This window comes from Dendropsophus ebraccatus, chromosome 4, assembly GCF_027789765.1.
Source record: "Dendropsophus ebraccatus isolate aDenEbr1 chromosome 4, aDenEbr1.pat, whole genome shotgun sequence".
Taxonomy (NCBI): Eukaryota; Metazoa; Chordata; class Amphibia; order Anura; family Hylidae; genus Dendropsophus; species Dendropsophus ebraccatus.
Window position 1 is genome coordinate 136,681,531 of NC_091457.1, and position 23,266 is coordinate 136,704,796.

The 23,266-nt window shown below is 46.0% G+C and overlaps 1 protein-coding gene across 1 annotated transcript in view; it reads right to left on the reverse strand.

Moving 5' to 3' along the window:
- The window catches only part of NUP210 (nucleoporin 210), a 62,672-nt gene extending 42,341 nt beyond the window's left edge, over window positions 1–20,331 (reverse strand). The window contains exons 1-15 of the mRNA XM_069967119.1: window positions 19,989–20,331; window positions 14,139–14,275; window positions 13,578–13,709; window positions 13,144–13,240; window positions 10,951–11,101; window positions 10,629–10,761; window positions 9,434–9,598; window positions 7,509–7,571; window positions 7,124–7,230; window positions 6,655–6,795; window positions 5,629–5,766; window positions 5,314–5,469; window positions 3,890–4,085; window positions 2,224–2,369; window positions 1,683–1,904 (exon numbers count right to left, since the gene is read on the reverse strand). Of these exons, the coding sequence (XP_069823220.1) occupies window positions 1,683–1,904; window positions 2,224–2,369; window positions 3,890–4,085; window positions 5,314–5,469; window positions 5,629–5,766; window positions 6,655–6,795; window positions 7,124–7,230; window positions 7,509–7,571; window positions 9,434–9,598; window positions 10,629–10,761; window positions 10,951–11,101; window positions 13,144–13,240; window positions 13,578–13,709; window positions 14,139–14,275; window positions 19,989–20,146 (2,142 nt within the window). The 5' untranslated portion in view covers window positions 20,147–20,331. The remainder of the gene's footprint in view (window positions 1–1,682; window positions 1,905–2,223; window positions 2,370–3,889; window positions 4,086–5,313; window positions 5,470–5,628; window positions 5,767–6,654; window positions 6,796–7,123; window positions 7,231–7,508; window positions 7,572–9,433; window positions 9,599–10,628; window positions 10,762–10,950; window positions 11,102–13,143; window positions 13,241–13,577; window positions 13,710–14,138; window positions 14,276–19,988) is intronic.
- Between the last annotated feature and the right edge of the window lie 2,935 nt (window positions 20,332–23,266).

Here is a 23,266-nt window from a genome sequence, read left to right on the forward strand (position 1 = left end):
AATGGCGTGCGGACCGGAAGCCTGGTATCCTGGAGCCGACCCAGAGCCTGCAGAGCAGGAGCCTGAACCAGAATGGCGCCCGGGACCGGAGTGTAGAGTACGCTGCCAGGGAGAGCCTTGGACACTGCCGATCGCGGTATCCTCCGACACCAGGCCCGGAGTGGAGGAGCAGCCGGGGGAGACAGGCCCTGCGCGCTACAGCCGGCGAAAGAGTCGGGCGCGGGCCGAGAGAGGCGGGCGCGCGCCGGGGCCGAGAGAGGCGGCCGTGCGCCGGGGCCGAGTGCACACGGGGGGAGCGGAGGGGACGCGCAGAACGCCCGGGCAAGTCGGGAACCCGGGGGTACAGGGAGCTTATCCGGGAAGAGGGCCAGAAGGATAACTCACCATCCGACGTCTTCTGGTCTTCTGCCGGCACTGTGCCACGCTGAACGCTCAACTCTGGGAGGCTGAGTGTGCAGGGGCTGGCGGAGCAAGGTCCGCAAAAAGGAGACAGACAGCTGGGCAGGTCTGTGTCCTGGGTCCGGCCGTAGGTGACCTAGGGTAGACAGTGCCTCTATATTTAGGGTCTGTTCCCTGGTCACGTGGAAAGTGGGATCAGGGTGAGTCTAGATCACTCACCGTGCCCAACCTGTAAGGGGAAAAAAGGGGTTAGTAAAAGGAAAAAAAGCAGAGATTATCTGGAGCAACCAGACCTGCATCTGCCTCCTAGTGACACTAAGCTAAACTGGATTAGCTCAGTGCCAGTGGGCGGGTATAGCCTGCTGGGAGGGGCCGACTTGCTTTATTTTTTCTTAGTGTCAGCCTCCTAGTGACAGCAGCCTATACCCATGGTGTCTGTGTCCCCCAATAAGACGCCCGAGAAAAAACATTTCCTGCATGAAATTTAGTAGCTAATAAATATGGGAAAACCTGAGCTTTTTAATAGAAGTAAATTACAAATCTATATAACTTTCTGATATCAGTTGATTTGAAAGAAAAAGATTTTAACTGGATAACTCCTTTAACACTATAAATGACTAGAGCACATGCCCAGCATATGTGCAATGCTTCCATATAGACCTTAGGACAGACTTATATCGGTATGCCCATTATTTTCCCACAAATGTCAGAGGAAAAATGATTGCATATTTTTATTTATTCATTTTTTTCCTTTAAATCAACTGGTGTCAAATAGTTATATAGATTTGTAGTTTACTTCTACTTAAAAACCTCAGGTCTTCCTGAACTTATCAGCTGCTGTATGTCCTGCAGGAAGTGATGTATTCCAGTATTTGCAGTCTGGCACTGTGTTCTCTGCTGCCACCTCTAAGACAGGAACTGTCCAGAGCAGGAGAGGTTTTCTATGGACAGTGCTTTGGAGAGTTCCTGACACAGACAGAGGTGGCAGAAGAGAACACTGTATCAGACTGGAGACTATACACTACTTCCTACAGAACATACAACAGCTGGAAGTACTGGAAAACGAGATTTTTGTATAGAAGTAAATTACAAATGAATACAACTTTCTGACACCAGTTGATTGGAAAGAATTTTTTTTTTGCTGTAGTGCCCCTTTAACTATGGTAATCAATGGATTATTTATACAAATTTACAAATGTGACAACTCTCAGCCCTTGGGTTCGGCATTGGTACCTGGACTTGAGTGTTCACAGTTCAAATACAGCAAAGTCCATCGCGATTACCTGTTCACCAAGGTCTCTGCACACAGCTCTAACCCAGTGCTGGAAATGGTTATGAGATAGTGGTGTATCCAGCAGAGACAGACTGGCGCTCTGCTTATCCTCCGCCGATACATTCCTGAAGAATTTCAGGGGTTCTAGGACCCAAGGCTTGGGGCCCCCTTCAAATAGCATGTCTTTTGAGGAACCCAATGTAACCAGCGCTACTGATGGTGGATCAATAGTCTAAGAACAGAAGAAAAATACATTCAATTAACTATTCAATGTAAATGGTCTTTTGCATACATGGAGAGTATAGCCCCATTCACACAACAGATTTAATATTATGCATTCTATGCCAAAAACCACAACATTTCTGCTGAGAAACAGTTTTGGGTTCTAGGACATAAACTTTGGGGAAAATTTTTTTTTTTTTTTTTTTTTTTAAACCAGGGGCCCAATCCTCCATTACTCAGATATATGCCAATGGTTGACATGATGACTATAAAGGGAATGCAAATGGAAAATATCATTTGTACTTTACACACATAGGAATCCTGTTTACCTTCAGGGGTAGATAGGCAGCCACAATGATTTTAGCTCTTAGATGTACATGGCCATGTGTGTAGCTGACAAATATGCTGGTGTATCCTGGTGTTTCAGCTTGAACTCTAATACCGCTACAATAGTCGGCGCCAGGCTTAAGTCTTCCTAGCAATCAAAGTGTAAAAATATAGATAAATAAGCAGATTATTATTGGGATCGGCATAATACACATTCATAGCATGTATAGAAGACACAATTAGAGACCAATCCTTAAGCTGGGTACCACAAAGCCTATCACACACTCAGGTTTACGTCTTTTCCAGAAACCTCCCCACCAATGGGAGCTAAGTCCCCTCCTCTACTATAAAGCTCCCACCCTGAGGTCCTTAAGTGGGAATTTAGTCCAACGTTAGTTTTGTGTCAGAGAGAGTATATAGCTAAAATTCTATGACAGATACAGGTATTATGCAGTGCTAAAGCCTAAAAGTGGCGTAAACTACCACATGAGGATATCTTGCCTATGTCTGGGGTAACTATCCTTCTATGTGTTCAAGTAAAGAGGTTTCAAGAAAAAGGTTTATCTGCAGCAGAGCAAAGTGCAGATAAAGCCGAAGTACTCTGTTGATCCTCGCTTAGCCATCTTGGGGAACCTTGAGTAGCTAGCTATACCAGATTGTGCAAGCCCAGGGCTCGTGCTTGTGGCAGGAGGCGGTAACACTTTTAATCTCCTTTACTTCTATCAAGAGCTCTACAAACCCAAGTCACCCTGACAGAGTTCTGCAACTAGTTAGGCAAGGCCCCCTAGCCTTCTCAAAAGTCAAGCCTAACCAAGACTAATCCTGACCTAATGCCCCTATTCCACTGGTCGTCAGAGGAGCAAACGAGCGCTCTCAGCGCTCGTTTGCTCCTCGTTTCCCGCTCGCTGCTGCCGCCGCTATTCAGCGCGGCTGCAGCGAGCGGGTGAGTGCGGGAGGGTCGGCGGGGAGTTGCGGGGGGGGGCTGCCCGGGGGATCGCTAGATCGTCCGGGCAGCCCATAGGATATAGCAGCATCTGCTGCCGACGCTCCTGTCAACGGAGCGACGGCAGCAGATCGCTGCTATATCAGTCGCTTGTTTTTCAACATGTTGAAAAACAAGCGACTGCAACGATCAGCCGACATGAACGATGTCGGCTGATCGTTGCACTCTATTCCACGGGACGATTATCGTCCGTAGCAGCCGATATCGGCCGAATACGAACGATAATCGTTCCGTGGAATAGGGCCTTAAGTAAGTTCCAATACAGACACTTACATACCTCAATACCCAACTTAAGTACTCTGTGTTGTCCACAAGGAGAAATATACACTTATTTCCCTTTTTGCAAAGTTATACTTTTTGTATAGCACTAAAGTTCTCAGTCAACTGTTCAGCTTGTTTAAGAACTGGAGTATGTGACAAGTGCCTAGTTGGTACACGCAACACCTAACCCACTGGTCATTCCAACACCTAGCAGCCCCAGGTTACTGCAGTTCCTTATCCAGCAAATAGGGCATACTACTGCAGATGGGAATACTTTCCCTTGGTTGGAGAATTATGGCTTGTTTACACGTGATATGAAAAGGTTTGACAAGTCTCTAACCAGATGGAAAAGAATAATAGACACATAGTAACACAATCAATTTATATTACTTGCATTTACATACCTGGCAGGATCTTGAATATACCAGGCGTCTCCATTTCTACAGCCAAATCAAAGTGTGAACAATCACTCAGTGTCACCACCTCATTGTCACCACTAAGGAGGCCAAAGATCCTGAGAGGCAGCTCCAGAGGCTTCCCCAGCCTGGCCTCAACTGGGCAAGGTATGAACTCCATGCCGGTGGGTTCAATGACAAACACCTAGTTAGATTATATTAGGAAATATTATGTTATCCAACAGAGAGCATATATATATTGGTCACAGGAATAATCATGAAATACAGATACAGCGAAAAGGCATTGCAGATCCCTGTTTCGGCGATTTTAAGAAACTGTGTAATTGGGTTTATTAGGCAAATATGTCATTATACGCATTCAAAAAGACTTTCCCCTGCCCTCCACTTTTCCATTCACTGCTCATTATCAGGAAATTATGTATTGTTGCGTCAGACATGCCCCTAACTGTTCTATGGAGAGGGGAGGGGGGAGGAGGAAGGAGGGACATTAGTGGCAGCAAAGAACAAAGAATTACACAGCAGGAGCTATGTGAAAGCCTCTATTCAGAGGTCAGAGAGAACAGTGCTGACTTAAGAGGAGATAGACCGGTGATGTAGCTGTAAATTAACTCTTTGTTGTCCTGTTATGGTGCCTCATCTCCCTCCACCCCTCCCCTCTCCATAGAGAACAATGAATACAGGAAGAAGAGCTTCAAACTGCTTTCTCATGATAAAAATGCATTTTTCGGCTAATAAACCTAATTACAAAGTTTCTTAAAATCACCTGTACTATTGATTTTTGCAAAAAAAAAAACCACAACAACAACAAAAAAACAAAACAAAAGGACAAGTACCTTTTAAGCATCCCAACCGTGACCATTACCGTAACATTGTGCAGCTACTGAATATCCCCTGCATGCAATGCTTGCAAAATGCATCCGTCCCTCAGTCTCTTCTCAGAGAGAGGAAGTGGAGCAGATGGGCAGAAACTTTTCTGCTCCATGGATAACCCCTTTAAAAGGAGTTAATTCAACATTTATGGCAGGAAAGCTCAGTTAAAGGAGTATTCCCATCTTATCACATGCGGCTGTACGGATTACCTGATCTCACTGATTGGTGCTCATTTGTGTCCACACACGGCTTAATGGGCCTTGTAAAAGAACCCCTAGGGACAGCATTTAACTTCAGGGGGACATATGTTGTTCATAAAATTCTTACTTTGCAAAGATCAAATAGGGGTTAAAGGGATTATCTGGGAAGCAGAGAAGGTACAACCTTTCCATCCCCAGCATTCTACTTCCAGCTCTCTGTCATCTTAGAGGTATACCTTCTAAAACAAGAGGGCTGGTAGCAAACAGTGATCATCACATATGGGTGACAACCCCTTTAAAAGTAGCATTAATCCCATTGTTAGTAACCAGATTTTTTATTACCTTCATTTCTCCATAATGTAGAAGATTTTGAACATCCCGAGCCCGTATGACACTGACACCAATGTCATCTCCCGTAGTCATCAGCCCTTTGACAGTCACAGTGGCCACAGCGTTATTAGATGACGACCATGTGAAGTTGCCGCTTCCACCTTGTACCTTGACATGGGCAATAAAAGACTTCATCAATCAATGCATTTTCATAGGCATACACTAATAGTAATACATGTAATAGTTCATTTCAAATACATGACATTATTTTGGTAGAATCCATCCATTGAAATATTCAGACATCATCCACACATCACACTGATTTACCTTAATGGTATACTGGTAGGCTCCAGGTTTTGGCTGCCAGGGGAAAGTTAGGATTTTGGGTGATAGAGAAATTGGGGTGTAGATCTCCACCTCCTGCTGATTCCTCACTGGATTTGACAACACATGAACACCGCCATCCTGAAAGAGAAGAGATGTGTAAAGTATTGCAGAGACATGGCAAAGCTAAATGTTTACTCATTGTCTCAGGTTAAGTGTGATATTACAGTTCAGCTTCATTCACCTCAATGGAGGAGAGCTGCAATATCACACAAACTGAGGACAAAAGACTGGCGCTGTTTCTAGAAGAAAGCAGCCATATCTTTGTAATGCTGAATATTCACATAAATGACTTTACTATTGATTCAATCTATTGAAAATTGTTACAATTGGCAGTGTAAAACCCACATTTAAACATTCTCTTAGGGTCTATTCACACATCAGTATATTTCTCACTCCACAAATTTAAGTCAGCTATTTTTCATTAACAATCCGCAAATTTCCATCCATATTGCATCTGTATTTTTTGCTGATCCGCAAAAAAATGGTGCTTAATAATACAGATCCCATAAGGTTCTATTGGTATGTCTGTGAAGGACTTTCAGTCTGCACTAGGGCCTGTCCTTTTTTTACAATTTTTCATCCCGCAATATTACATCCGTATTGCATCCATAACTTTTGCCGATTCCGCACAAATGTGAGTGTACTTAAGAATAATAAACGAATCACTATTTGCAGATCGCATCCGCAAAAATACGGATCCCATACTTTTATTGTTGGGTCCGTGGAAGAATTTCAGGCCGGACTAGGACCTGTCCTTTTTTGCGGCACAGATCAGGGCCCTGTACACAACTACTGATGTATGAATAGGGCCATTAAAATACATAGACCCTTTTTCTGTCAGTAATTGCGGATCCGCAATTGCAGAGAAAATTGCAGACGTGTGGATAGGGCCTCAAAGTAGGTTTTGTCTAGACTAGAGAGAGAAATATGGAAAGTAAAAGAAAGATAACTGTAAATGCTACGTACTTCGTCCACCATACATGTCAGAGCGGCGTCAATAACCGTTTGACCACTCTTCAAGGCCTTCACACGATGGTAAGAACCATTCAGGGAGGACTCCAGAACATCAAAATATTCTTTAGGTATGTGTGCTTCAATACGTATGTTCTGAAACCAACAATAAAACAAGCTTGAATGATAATTAAAATAAAAACAACCTGCGCCCGGTATATCTCTAGGTGAGAGTCATATTTCCCCTCCGCTTCAATCTATGATCAGTCCTAAATTTTACTCTATGCCAAGGGTAGGGAACCTTGGCCCTCCAGCTGTTGCAAAACTACAACTCCCATCATGGCTGGACAGCCAAAGCTTTAGCTATCCAGGCATGATAGGAGTTTTAGTTTTGCAACAGCTGGAGAGCCAAGGTTCCCTACGCCTTCTCTAAGCATTTTTTCCCCCTTTATAAGAGCACACAAGATAAAACCCTCACACTTACATCTGATAAGTAGACCTTGTTACTAGACTTGTCATACACATCAATGGTTATTTCATAATATTTTCCAGTTTCAAGAACCCACCGATCTCCAGGGTAAACAGTGAAACCTATTAAAAAAAACACGTACGTTAATTTACTTATTTTCTATTGGCCCCCTTTAAGAGCGGCTACTTAAGAATTCCTCTCTGTGCCCGTCCTGAACATATAACTTTAAGTCCCAGAATCACTAAAATCCTTTTTACTTTACAAATACAAATGAAGCCACTTGTATTGTCATTCAATTATACAAACATAGACGAAAAGACCACTTGCTCCATCTAGTCTGCCCTTTTAGATTGTTGACAACCGCGCAAGTTAATACAGAGGAAAAATGTACGGTAGTTACCTAAATATCCGGGTTCAACCACGTAGATGGTACCATTGGGCAGCCTAGACACACCCTGCATACGGATATGTAGGAGATTGTTAAAGAAAAACATGTTTGAAAGAAAAAGTTTTTGAAGGGGTTCCCGCGCTTGAACACAACATTTCTTGGTGCCAGTCAAAGAAGGTGCCACTAGTGCCCAGATCGTCCAATAGCAGGGATCACTCATGTACAACTGGATTCAGTAGTGGCGTTGAGCTCTTGACCATTTGTGTCCACCAGCGACGGACACAAAGTGGACACTAGAGATGAGCGCAGCTCACGTCCGATCATTCATAATTTGACCACCGGTGGCTGAAGAAGCTGGATGCAGCCCTAGGGAGTCCTGCAAAACATGGATACAGCCTATGGCATGGGGCATTCCTATGGACTCTTGGTCAGCTAATATTCAAGGATTGGCCAATAAATGAGCAAGATTGAAATCACAAAAGAATTTATGCAGAAGTAAAAATTAACTGGTCGGCCGCAGATCTTCCCTTGTAAACAGAATGCACTGCTGATAATGGAAATGATGATCGCAATATATGACTACTCATTTGTGTGTTTACTGAGAGTTATCTGACTCGGTCGCTGCAAACAGGCAACTATCTCAGCCCCAGTAAAAGGATTTAGGATAAGCATTCAGCAGAGGCGCTATACTGTTCAGGCAGCGTTCTCAGAACCCAAATATGCGGCATTTAACTCCTCGTAGAGAAGTTAGATGACATAGGCTATATCCATGATTTCCAGGACTCCCTAAGGCTGCATCCAACTTAGTCAGTTACCGGTATTCAAATGCAGAGCATACGGGTTCGAAGAATGCTGCCGAACCCGAACAATTTGGCCTCTCAGCTCAACACTACTTAAAGGGGCACTCCAGTGGAATAAATAAATAAATAAATAAATCATTCACATCTACTAGGATCAGAAAGTGCCAGAGATTTGTAATTTAATTCTTTTTAAAAATCTCCAGCACTTATCAGCTGCTGTATGTCCTGCAGGAAGTGGTGTATTTTTTTGCAGTCTGACACAGTGCTCTCGGCAGCCACCTCTGCCCATGTCAGGAACTGTCCAGAACAGTATCAAATCCCCCATAAAAGAACCTCTCCTGCTTTTACAAGATTGGAAAGAATACACCACTTTCTTCAGGACATAGAGCAGCTGATAAGTACTGGAAGACTGGAGATTTTTGAATACCAGTATGTAATATAAGCAAAAGTACAAGTATGCAATATAAATTACAAATCGTCCCTTTCTGACAACAGTTAGCGTGAAAGATTTTTTTTATTTTACTGGAGTACACCTTTAAGATCATTGTTAGAAGCTAATCTTTCAGAAAACTAAAGGGGTCAGGCACTTGGAATAAAACAGCCTGAACTGTATCTACCCTAATTTTCTGTTTTTAGCTATGACAACAAAGAACAAGGGGAATCTAGGTCCAGGACTGCAGAATTCACTTGCACACGACCCATATTATAATAAGTTTTCTATGTCAGTAAAAAATATTCCACGATAATTCCAGGTACACTTCCCCTCTATTCTTTGGTTTACTTTCCTGCCTCTGTTACCAGTACAAGTGATCTGCGGCTACCCGGAGGGATAATGCTGACAAGCACATGTCTGCAGCTGCTGGCCTTACGCCATGACTATTATCCACTTGTACAGACACTTAGAGGATTTTCGCACAGCTGGCCGGCCCGCACTCACACTGAGCTGTTTGTATAAGATCTGGTTTGCACGCTCCTACTCCTGGATAGACAAAGTGACACAGTTCACAGGCTATTTGCAGTTCCCAGCCGTACAATACGGTATTGTGCTTGCTGCTAGAGTAGCGTCACTGAAACAAGTTATACAGGACGAGCTAAGAGCACATGACAGATGGAAACCAAAAGACAGCCATCACACAAGGATATTCTTATGAAGCAGCACAATGTTGGTATGACCCTTCTGTAATGCAGTGGCGGTGGATGTGGTCTGGTCCAGCTTAGCTACTGGTTTAAACTTGTTACCCTCAGGGGTGGGAATGTGGTTTTGTAGCTGTAAAGTGTATTGATCAGACGGCATGGCTAAATCTGGAGAGAAAAAAAACCAACACAAAATAAAGAGCATTAGAAAGTGAACAAAAACTCCAAATACAAAAAGTAGTAGTCAAAAGGTAGTTGCTTTGTGTTCAACTTCAACTTTTTATTCAGCACCATGGAAGACACATTGAACACATCAAATAGCTTTGCATCATAGGGAAGTTTTCACATTGTTGTTGCAACTTTCTGTGTTGATAACTTTTGAGACACATTACCCTGTGCCGCATGCGAGGTGACTTTACACCACCAATGCCATCTGTCGGTGGTTGTTAGGGAGAGCCCAACACAGCTTAAGGTCTTATCACACGGGCTGACGGGGGCTTGATGAATACTGTAAGCATGCACAGATCTGCTAGATCAGCGTTCATTTACTGGGTCTATTACACGGCCTGATAATCGTTTAGCAAGGGCTGCACGGACATTGTTACCGATGTCCTTGCAGCCCTGGCCCAAACAGTATACATTACCCATCCACGCTCCACTGGAGGCGGCTGAGCAGCCTGTCAGCTCAGGTGATTGGCTAAGCAGCCTGTCAGCTCAGGTGATTGGCTAAGCGGCATGTCAGCTCAGACGGGCCGATATGAAGCTGCAGCGTTCGGGACCTGGGAGGAAGAAGACCGCAGGAGGAGCCCTGGAACGTGGATTGGTAATTTACACTGCCTGTAGAATTGTCAGCCGCCGGGCACGCATCGCTATTACATGTAGAGATGCACGATCGACACCCAATGATTTTAAGTTTGGGCCTGAAGAAAGGATCATCTGATAGTTCAAAGAGTTTCCCCGCTGCCAGCATGATGTTGATACATGATGCTGTCCCGGAAATCAGACCAGGGTTTGCATTCAACGTCCGAGTTTCACGGACAGAACTCAGGACGTGTGAATGCAGCCTTACGGTTTACAGAAGACAGATATGATCGCATCCCATCGAGGCAACCCTAGGTGACCTAAACAAATGAGCAGCATACCTCAGAAGATTTTAGATGCCTGAAGGAGGTTGATGAACAGAAGAGATAAAGCTTACCGGTGATCTTTCCCTGTTTGATTTTCTGCACTTTATATTTTATAGAGGATCCAACAAGTAGATAAATATCAGATGCCGGATAGAGGAGAATGTTTTCCAGAATAAGGAGTCGGACCTCTGCAGGAGTCACATTCTGCAATGTAACATGGTAAAGAAAGTTACAGTTTATATCACACAAACATAAAAACGCATTTAATACATGGAGTGTATACACATCAACAGTACAAAGTACAGCTGCAATAAACTAGAATCCTTATATAAAAGTTAAAAGCCTTATATAAATCACCCAAAACTATGTCCCACAATTGCCCCATTTACTTGCCTCATACACCGGCTCCAACATTCTTGCTCGGAGTTTGGAGCTTCCGGTCTTCATTCCAGACACCAAAATGGTGTCACCCTGTTTTGCGACTTTCTCCATCTCGGATATGTAGGCCGGAGGCACATAGGTCGACTCCAAAAACTTAAGAATTCTAACAATAATAAATTTGATCTTAGTGTGACATAAATGCTAAAAAATTGGTTAAAAACCACAATACAAAAAACAATGGTCCAGATTTACTTAAAGGTCCGGAGTAAGGGCCCTATCACACGGGACAATTATCGTGCGGAAAAACGTCATATTGCTCAAATTGAAACGATAATCGTTCCGTGTAATTGCAGGCAACGATCTGACCCTAAAATCATTGTTAATTACTCAGTCAGGGGCGGAACTACCGCCGTAGCGGCTGCTACGGGGCCCCTAGCATCGGGGGGCCTGAGGCCTGGGCCCCCGAAACTTACTGCCTACAACACCCGGTGGCCGAGCGGGCCTCCCGGGTGTTCAGTGTTCTGATTGACAGCGCGAGAAGCCATAGGCTTCCCGCCCTGTCAATCACTCTTGTGACCGCAAGCAGCATTTGCTTGCGATCACAAGAGTGTTGCCCGCGGCTGGGACTTCCGGTACAGGAAGTGACGCGCACCCTGTACCGGAAGTCCCAGCCGCCGCGGCGCACACTGAGCTCAGTGGTGGCACTGCCCGGGACTTCGCCTGGAAGCTGCTGATCTGTCGGGTGCAGATGAAGAGAGAAGAAGAGGCCTGCGACCGACGGGGGATCGTGTGGTTAGGTGAGTTGTGAGTTTTTTTATTTTTATCAGAGGGGAACACTGGGGGCTGTATATATATGGGGGATGCACAGCACTAGGGGCTGCATATATATAATATGGGGGATGCACAGCACTAGGGGCTGTATATATAATATATATATATAAATAATATATATATTATATATACAGCCCCTAGTGCTGTGCATCCCCCATATTATATATATATATATATATATATATATATATATATATATATATATATATATATATATATATATATATGTATGTACACAGCCCCTAGTGCTGTGCATCCCATGTATATGTGTATTATATATATATATATATATATATATATATATATATATATATATATATATATATATATATATATATGGGATGCACAGCACTAGGGGCTGTATATATATATATATATATATATATATTATGGGGGATGCACAGCCCTAGGGGCTGTATATATGGGGGAGGGACAGCACTGGGGGCTGGATATATATGGGGGAGGCACAGCACTGGGGGCTGTATATATATATATGGGGGAGGCAAAACACTGGGGGCTATATATATGGGGAGGGACAACACTGGGGGCCATTTGTAAGGGGAACAACACAGGGGGCAATCTATAAGGAGGACGTCACAGAGGAGGCATCTATAAGGGTAACTACACTGCGGGATGTATATAATAGGGCATGCACAGAGGGGGGGTATTTATTTTAGTGGACTAAACAGAGGGGTCATCTATAAGGGGACTACACAGAGGGGGCCATATACTACAGGGCAGGGATGGGGAACTTGGCTCTCCAGCTGTTTAAAAACTACAGCTTTAGCTTTGACTGTCTACACATGATGGGAGTTGTAGTTTTGCAACAGCTGGAGAGCCGAGGTTCCCTACCCCTGGTATAGGGGATGCACAGAGGTTGTCATCTACTATAAACACAGAGGGGCTCTCTACTATAGTAGATGCACACAGGGCCATCTATGTGGAAGACTGAACAAGGGACTATCTATAAGGAGCCAGGGCTACCCACTGAAAGAGGGCTTAAAGGGGCCAATACAGATGTGCAGTGTGTATAGAGATGAGGATGGTGCCAGAGTGAGGAGCCTAATATGTCTGTCTGGCAGATTCTGTGGATTCGTGGCTCGGAGAAGTTCTCATAATGGCCCAGGACAGATGGAGAAGATGATGAAAAGGGAAGAACTCCGATCAGAGAAGACGTCCCCTGTGAGTCACTAAATATATTTGCACTGTAATTTATATGTAGTACAGACCCTGTGTAGAGCTGGGTGTGTTGACTGTGTTGTGGTCGGTTGAGGGGGGGGGGGGCCCAATTAAAAGTTTGCTATGGGGCCCAGCCATTTCTAGTTACGCCCCTGCACTCAGTGTTATGGTGCGTTTACATTATACTTCTCTTACCGCAATGTATTATGAGAATCAGAGTATCCATCCACATCAGAATCCTTCACCACTGCCCATTCAAAGGCTATGCCAGCTAAAGTGCTGAATGTGTTGCCTGCAACATACCAAATGTGATGTATAAATTAATGCATAAAGATTGAAACCTTTGACATGAATATAGATAGGCAAAACTAGTACGTTCGGGTTAGCAAAACACTGGAGAAGATGGATGCAGCCCTAGAGCTGAGCCCTAGTCTCAGTTTTAGTGCAACTGGCAACCGAGGAGTAAAGCACTGAGCTGTGCGACTCTTCCCACTCGTTCTAATGATCAGTGGGCGTCTGAACACTCTGAAAAGTTTTATAAGAGACATTTTAAAAGTTTTGATTGGTTGGAATCTAAGTTTTTACAAAATAAAAGTCCCCTTAGGAAACCAAAAAATGTGATCATCTACCTTCAGAGTCCAACGCTTGTATCTTCAGCTTCAGAGGCGAGTCCTCCAGGTAAAGCTCTCTTGTCGTGGATACAATCTGAATGTCATGGACTATGTCAACAATGGCGTCACATCGGAGCACCTGCCCGGTATCTAAGTACCAAAAAAAAAAAAATTATAAAATGGAGCAGGTAAAATAGACAGACACTCACTTACAATTTTCATGCAGCATGCCTCATTGAGTTCCAATGAATCATACTGCGCTATATATTATATATATATATATATATATATATATATACACACACACACACATATATATATTATATATATATATATATATATATATATATATATTTATTTATATATTTTCCCAGGATATTTTGGGGACAGACAGCTAACTGGATTGTGCAATACTGTACTCTGACAACAAAGCCTGGACTGAAGACATATGGACGGCTGCTGAAGATAGACGCCAGAATCATCCATACTATGAATCTGCGAATGGTGTAAGTGATTATAATATGTGGACAGTGCTACAGAATAGAAACAACGTAATATGAATGAAAAAAATCCACTTACATATGTCTTCTGCAAAAATGATACTGGTCAGCCGTGTAGGATGGGTTGCACGTGCTTGTACCACGGCCCGTTGTGAACACTGACGGTCATCGACATTTACATGTTCGATACTGGCAACTTCAGGTCTGGTTGAGGACCTAAAAAAAAAAATAATAAATGAATAATAAGTGTCAGTGTCGTACGGGATAACTTTTGACATGTCATAGAGATATAACAAGGAGGCAAGAGTTCAGAGGGATGATAATGGAGATACACGCTTATGTTGCTGGTCTTTCCAATTACCAGAAGTTGAACATCAGAGGGAGCAGACTCAGCAGCATTTTCTGCACAAAAAGTTTTTTCATGAATACAGCATTAACAAAAAAAATAAAAAAAGTCTGTAAAACAGAGAGCACCTATCCTGCTGCCATTTACATCAACTGTACTAAAATCAGGATGTCTTGATGCTGTTCTTCATTGAGACAAACAATAGGATCCTGTATCACCTCTGGGTCCATTTGCATTCAGTTTTAACTATAGATCTGAATAAGGGATAAAAGGATGCAAATATGTGGGACACAGCTGTGTACGTATTTAGTCTCGACTTCCACCGGATTCATCCATGAGATGAACCAACGGATGATAAGTCTATTTATACAGAGATCAAAGTCACCGGAAGAGATCATCACTGCTGATCAGATGTGTTAAAAAAGATGTTGTATAATTTACTGCAATATGGTACATAACCTGTGGCCCTCCAGCTGCTGAAAAACTATGATTCCACCACTGGCAGCAGTTAGGGGAGACACAGCCCCTCTGCTGCCACCAATGGCTGGGTCAGGAACTGCAGGACTGCACAAGCCTTTACGCATGCGACATATATACAGACTTTAAAAAAAAAAAAAAGCGTCAGTAACAGTGGCCGGGAGTTGGGCGAGATTTTACCTACACAGAAGCGGAAGAATCGGAATGAAAACCGATGTGTGCATGAGAATTTATACTGCCGATAACTCATGGATTTTATTTGCAGATTTTTACCACTGACTTCAATGAGGAAGTTATGGATTTTGCAATGGAAGATGTATAATGACAATTTATTCTTTTGTCTAGAATTTAACCAAAAACCCACAGATCTGCCCAATTCATTGCTGCTGCAGATATATCTGTGGAAACGCTGTGGATATTCCACTGCAGAAAAGGGGGGTAGACCCAAAAAGGAAAGTAGTAAATCGGAAAGAGGTCATGTATTAGTGATAGGATTTTAAAGGGGAAGACGGAAAGTATAAGTCACATTTATATTAAAGGATAAAAATTTGCCAGAAAATTCAAATACATCATGTACCATATACTATTTTACTCTGAATATCTCCTAATAGAATTTAAAGGGGTTGTCCAGTTTTTTCTTAATGTCCACTTTCTTCCAGAAACACCATCTCGCTTATCCTCAGTTTGGATGTAGTTTTACAGCTCTGTTAGATTGAAGTGAATGGAGCTGAATTGTAATACCATACACGACCTGGGGACAAGGGTGGCGCTGTTTTTGCAAGAATGTAGCGGTGCTTTTCCAATGATAGATAATAACCCCTTTATAGTATATATGTATAATCTCTATAAATTTATGTGTAACTATACTCTCAGAAAACCTTTGACACATCATAGAGACCCATGAGGAGCATATAAGTCCAAGGGCTGAGAGCCATAGGGTGGGTTCACACTACGGAATCCGCACGGAGAAGTTCCGGTGGATTCCATTGCTTGTACCCGCTTACGGCTGCGTACCTTTCTGCCAGCTCCATAGACACCATTCTATGGCTGGGCCTATTCCGCTATCCACCGAAAAAATAGACACGTCAGTTCCTTCGGCGGAACGCGGAATAGGCCCGGCCGTAGAAAGGTGTCTATGGCACGGGCAGATAGGCGCACCGCCGTAAACGGGTATGAGTCACGGAATCTGAATGAACTTTTCCGGGCAGATTCTGTAGTGTGAACCTATCCTAAGGGTCTATTCACACGTCAGTATATTTTTCACTCCGCAAATTTAAGTCCACTATTTTTCATCAGCAATCCGCAAATTTCCATCCGTATTGCATCTGTATTTTTTGCTGATACTACAGATGCCATAAGGTTCTATTGGTGTGTCCATAAAGGACTTTTAGTCTGTACTAGGGCCTGTCCTTTTCTTCACAGCCCTGTACACAACTATGGATGTGTGAATGAAGCCATTGAAATACATTAACCCTATTTTCTGTCTGCAATTGCGGGCGTGTGAATAGGGCCTTACCATAGACTCCATTTTATGGTCTGGCGAATTCCGCCGCTTCGGACGGACAGCGGAATCCGCCCCACTATAGAATGGGGTCTATGGCACAGGCGGAAATGCGTGAAGAGGTCAGCGGGGGCGAGCTGCGTGATCCGTGCAGATTCCATAGTGTGCACATACCCTCAGTAAGGAGACAGCAACGTCTCCCCAGTCATCTCAGGTGGGGCACAATGATAAAAACATCTGACGTATGAAAAGTTTGTGTGTGTGGTGTATAGCATTAGTGCAGTGTATAGCAACAGTGCAGTATATAGCATTAGTGCAGTGTATAGCATTAGTTATGGCCCTGCAAGGGAAAACATGAAGCACACAGTCTGCACAGTAATAAAAAGTTCTTGCTATGGTGCAAAAGAAACTTCAGGTGAATGAGAGCAGAGGTGACCATAGAGAAGTGTAGGCTTCTTATGTATAATAGTTATAGGAATCTTAGCTGGAGGCGACATAGAAGGAAGTGGCAGCTCACAGTACAGTCCCCTCCTACTTCCAGCTCCAGCGTTATTCTCTAGATGAGTAAACGGTCACAGATCTACAATCTACTTTCCCGCCTGTAACCTCAGGCAGTTATTCATTTACTAGACACAATGCCCCAACCTTAGATGTTCACCAGTCAGATGGCTCTGGGCACATCCCCGCCATGGACAGAGGAGGCAGCAGAGAGCACTGTGTCAGACTGGAAAGAATACACCACAACCTGCAGGACATACAGCAGCTGATAAGTACTGAAAGACATGAAATTTTTTTAATAGAAGTACATTACAAATCTCTGGCACCAATCCCTTAAGGGCCGCAAGTTTGACACCTGTGTGTATTACGTGGTCAGAACTGTAATCTTCTGCACGGATCGGCACCTATAGCCGGGGAAAGTGATGTCTATGAGCAGCTGACAGCAGACGAATGGAATGGGATTGTTTATATACACTGGCCATGTGATCAGACTGTATATAGATCTCCACTGACAGCTAACATGTCAGCAGATAACCACATGCCGGGCAGGTGTCAGCCAGAGGGGCGAGAAATCCAATACCAGTGCCCATCTGGTTTTCTGCTGATGTGTACAGTAATAATTCTTACTATATACCCCCCCCCCCCCCCCCCATCTATCATACTGTAAGACCACCAGCCTATCACTAGTTTGGTGAATGTTCAAAGGAGCATGAAGATCCAACCGTGTCATGTCCCCCTATGACCTGTGGTTTGGGTCTCTGTCTCCTATAAACTGCACATGAAGCTGACGCCACATTTCTGCCATATAAGTTTCGGGAGACTTTGGGCGCTGCAAAACTTTACAGCAGAGAATGAAACGAGCAGAAAACCACAACCGGTGCTGCAAAGATTCATCTAAGTGCAACACAAACCACAGGACAGGATAGGTGATACGTCAGCCGAATGTACTAGGACACTGGTAGAGAACAATACTGCTCCCCCCCAATACACAGAACAATACTGATCCCCCCCAATACACAGAACAATACCTATTCCCCACAATACATAGAAAACAATACCGATCCCCCACAATACACAGAACAATACCGATCCCCCACATTACACAGAACAATACCGATCCCCCCAATACACAGAACAATACCGATCCCCCCAATACACAGAACAATACCAATCCCCCACAATACACAGAACAATACTGATCCCCCACAATACACAGAACAATACCGATCCCCCACATTACACGGCGGCCACAAATACTTTTTTGCTACTTTTACTATGATAAGTTACACATTTTTTGAACAGGAAGGATCTGCCCTGTGAGATGGGAATTTCCCCAGCGCCATCCCCTGCCCCCCTCCCCCCAGCGCCATCCCCTGCCCCCCTCCCCCCCCCAGCACAGTGCCATCTCCTGCCCCCCCCCCCCAGCACAGTGCCATCTCCTGCCCCCCCCCCCCAGCACAGTGCCATCTCCTGCCCCCCCCCCCCCAGCACAGTGCCATCTCCTGCCCCCCCCCCCCCAGCACAGTGCCATCTCCTGCCCCCCCCCCCCCCCAGCACAGTGCCATCTCCTGCCCCCCCCCCCCCCAGCACAGTGCCATCTCCTGCCCCCCCCCCCCCAGCACAGTGCCATCTCCTGCCCCCCCCCCCCCCAGCACAGTGCCATCTCCTGCCCCCCCCCCCCCCCAGCACAGTGCCATCTCCTGCCCCCCCCCCCCCCCAGTGCCATCTCCTGCCCCCCCCCCCCCCCAGCACAGTGCCATCTCCTGCCCCCCCCCCCCCCAGTGCCATCTCCTGCCCCCCCCCCCCCCCCCAGCACAGTGCCATCTCCTGCCCCCCCCCCCCCCCCAGCACAGTGCCATCTCCTGCCCCCCCCCCAGCACAGTGCCATCTCCTGCCCCCCCCCCCCAGCACAGTGCCATCTCCTGCCCCCCCCCCCCCAGCACAGTGCCATCTCCTGCCCCCCCCCCCCCCAGCACAGTGCCATCTCCTGCCCCCCCCCCCCAGCACAGTGCCATCTCCTGCCCCCCCCCCCCAGCACAGTGCCATCTCCTGCCCCCCCCCCCCAGCACAGTGCCATCTCCTGCCCCCCCCCCCCCCAGCACAGTGCCATCTCCTGCCCCCCCCCCCCCCCAGCACAGTGCCATCTCCTGCCCCCCCCCCCCCCCCCAGCACAGTGCCATCTCCTGCCCCCCCCCCCCCCAGCACAGTGCCATCTCCTGCCCCCCCCCCCCCCCCCAGCACAGTGCCATCTCCTGCCCCCCCCCCCCCCCAGCACAGTGCCATCTCCTCCCCCCCCAGCACAGTGCCATCTCCTCCCCCCCCAGCACAGTGCCATCTCCTGCCCCCCCCCCCCCCAGCACAGTGCCATCTCCTGCCCCCCCCCCCCCACAGTGCCATCTCCTGCCCCCCCCCCCCAGTGCCATCTCCTGCCCCCCCCCCCCCAGTGCCATCTCCTGCCCCCCCCCCCCAGTGCCATCTCCTGCCCCCCCCCCCCAGTGCCATCTCCTGCCCCCCCCCCCCAGCACAGTGCCATCTCCTGCCCCCCCCCCAGCACAGTGCCATCTCCTGCCCCCCCCCCCAGCACAGTGCCATCTCCTGCCCCCCCCCCCCCCCCAGCACAGTGCCATCTCCTGCCCCCCCCCCCCCCCAGCACAGTGCCATCTCCTGCCCCCCCCCCCCAGTACAGTGCCATCTCCTGCCCCCCCCCCCCAGTGCCATCTCCTGCCCCCCCCCCCCAGCACAGTGCCATCTCCTGCCCCCCCCCCAGCACAGTGCCATCTCCTGCCCCCCCCCCAGCACAGTGCCATCTCCTGCCCCCCCCCCCCCCCCCCCAGCACAGTGCCCTCTCCTGCCCCCCCCCCCCCCAGCACAGTGCCATCTCCTGCCCCCCCCCCCCCAGTACAGTGCCATCTCCTGCCCCCCCCCCCCCCAGTACAGTGCCATCTCCTGCCCCCCCCCCCCCAGTACAGTGCCATCTCCTGCCCCCCCCCCCCCCCCAGTACAGTGCCATCTCCTGCCCCCCCCCCCCCCCAGTACAGTGCCATCTCCTGCTCCCCCCAGCACAGTGCCATCCCCTGCCCCCTGCACCGCCCCCTGCAGGCACTCACCACTTGTAGCAGCCCTCTGTGACCTCCAGGGTGAAGTTGATCCTGGTCCCCCGGGTGAAGGGCAGCAGCACTTTGGGGATGTTGAGTTTGGACGATAAAGTAACGTGCAGGAGAGTGAGGACGAGCAGCCCCGCCGCCCGCAGCTCCCGGTGCCCCATGCTGGACTCGGTGTAACCACCGCTTAGTACTGACAGTCCTGAGCTGACACAGCGCCCCCCGCAGGCTGCAACGTCCCGGGGCTTGTCCGCAGCGTCACTATCCGGCAGCGTCTAGAGCCCGCAGCGTGCCCGGGAGGCCGGCCGGTTATCAGCTCCCGCCATGTGTTTCATCACCTCCGCCTCCTCCTGCCCGCACCGCTATCTGGGAGAAAGAGCCGTAAAGAGAGGGAGGGCGGCGTGCGGCTCCACACGACATAACATGTGCGCTGCACGCCTCAGGCTGGATGGAGGGGACCCCGGCAGCGCTCATCCTCATTCATTCAGCAGCAGCCTATATCTATATATATATATATATATATATATATCTCGTGTCAGACAGTATACACAGAAATATACATACAGCAGCAGCCAATATATACATACACACACACACATACATACATACATACATACATACAGCAGCAGCCAATATATATATACATACATACATCAGCAGCCAATGTATACATACATACATACACACATACAGCAGCAGCCAATATATATATCGTGTCAGACAGTATACACAGAAATATACATACAGCAGCAGCCAATATATACATACACACATACATACATACATACAGCAGCAGCCAATATATACATACACACACACATACATCAGCAGCCAATGTATACATACATACACACATACAGCAGCAGCCAATATATACATACACACACACATACATACATACATACATCAGCAGCCAATATATACATACACACACATACATACAGCAGCAACCAATATATACATACACACACACATACATACAGCAGCAGCCAATATATACATACACACACACACATACATACATACATCAGCAGCCAATATATACATACACACACATATATACATACAGTAGCAGCCAGTATATACATACACACATACAGCAGCCAATATATACATACAGTGTCAGACAGTATACACAGAGATATACATACAGCAGCAGCCAATATATACATACACACACACCAGCCAATATATACATACATGTGTATACATACAGGGTATCAGACAATATGTACAGTATTTATATATACTATATTTGTGTGTATATATATATATATATATATATATATATATATATATATATATACAGTGGTGCCTTGGATTACAAGTATAATTCGTTCCGGGACCGTGCTTGTAATCCAAATCACTCTTAAACCAAAGTAAATTTTCCCATAAGAAACCATTGCAATTCAGACAATTGGTTCCAGGCCCCAAAAATAATGATTTTATATTCTGAATAACATGTAAAACAAATGAAATAAACATTCAGAAACAGATGAATATGTGATATTATAAGTTACTGTACAGTATAGCAATCCGCATGTGGTGTATAATGTATAGTAATTGCAGAAATCTGAAAGTTTGTAGATACAGTATGGAACTGTAGATCCCCACAATGCAGTAGTGTAGTACAACAGGCTAGAATAGAGAAGCAGGGCTGCTGTCAGAGGTCTGTGTGGTCACATGACAGCAATGGGGAAGGGGGGGGGGTGTTCAGCATGGACCAATCAGCACCCTGTCCGGGGAGAGAGAGGTTACAGCTATGAAGAGATTACCTCCACAGTCCTGTTCCCTGATGTAAGCCCCAGCCTGAAGTGGATCTACTATGATTTGGAAGGTGAGGGAGACTTCCTGGGGCTGTAGACCCCGCTATGCAGACCATGCCCCTCCCCCACTCGCCCTCCCACCCAGTACAGGGAGCTCTTAAACCAAAACAATGCTTTTACACCAAGTCACCAAATTTTGAAAAACTGTGAGCTCCTCAACCAATACGCTCTTAAACCACCAAGTTACTCTTAAACCAAGGTACCACTATATATACACATACATACATACACACAGTATACCCAGATATATAACACATGTGCAATGAATAAGCAGTCAAACCTTAAAGCGTACCATGTTGTTTGTGCATGTGCCTCTTCAGCCATATTTGGCTGATATCAGCCGTTACGGGGATATAATCACTTCGTGTAATAGAAGACAACGATCAGCCAACAAGCACAATGTCGGCTGATTGTTGTCTTTCAACAGGTTGAAAGGGCAACAATCAGCCTAGCAATGATCAGCTGCCGACGCTTCTTTCACATCAACTGGTGTCAGAAAGTTATAAAGATTTGTAATTTATTTCTATAAAAAAAAATCTCAAGTCTTCCCATACTTATCAGCTACTGTATGTCCTGCAGGAAATGTTGTTTTATTTTCAGTCTGACACAGTGTTCTCTGCTGACATCTCTGGCCGAGACAGGAACTGTCCAGAGCAGGAGAGGTTTTCCATGGGGATTCCCATAGAAAGCCTCTGATACTCTGGATAGGTGTAATAGGACCGGGCAGGGAGGGAGACATTACAAGCACTGGGCAGCACAGCGAGGAAGGCAGAAGGCACTCATTCATCTACATAGATGTCTATTCTAATTCCATACTTCTACATGCGCCCCCTGCTGGACCCTGCCGGAACATACACTTGAGATGTGACGTCACGGTTTTTTAGAGGAATTGAGCCTGCCTGATCTACTAAATTGAGGGAAATAGCCCTATATGTGCATTTCCCATAATTAGTGTATATTAGAAATTTGTCTAACTTTCCTTATGTAATAACATATTTAAAAATACACTTTGCCTGGAGTACCCCTTTAACTGTTAGGGCATCATGGACGTTGTAGTTTTGGAGAAGTAGTCCATCTTTAGGCTATGTTCACACGTTCTACAAACAACAGTCATTCCACCGTTAACACAATCCACGTCCGGAATCGATGATCATGATCATTAATTCCTGCCGTAAGTAGATGGTGAACGGCCGTTTGTAGAATGTGTGAACATAGCCCCATAAGGTCAGGGTTACATTGTGACTTTTTGAAGTTTTAACATAAATTCTTCTAACTATTGACCTACAGCTGTAGCCAAAGCAATACACTGAATCAAATCCAATCGGATGCACCGCAGCTGTCACTCAATAGTTAAAATCAATCAGTAGCTACAGACAGTCCGTTGTATCCCAGCCCTTATGTATAGCAGGTTCTGGTGACATCACGGTGACAAGTGCATAGCCCTGCCTTCTGCCTGAC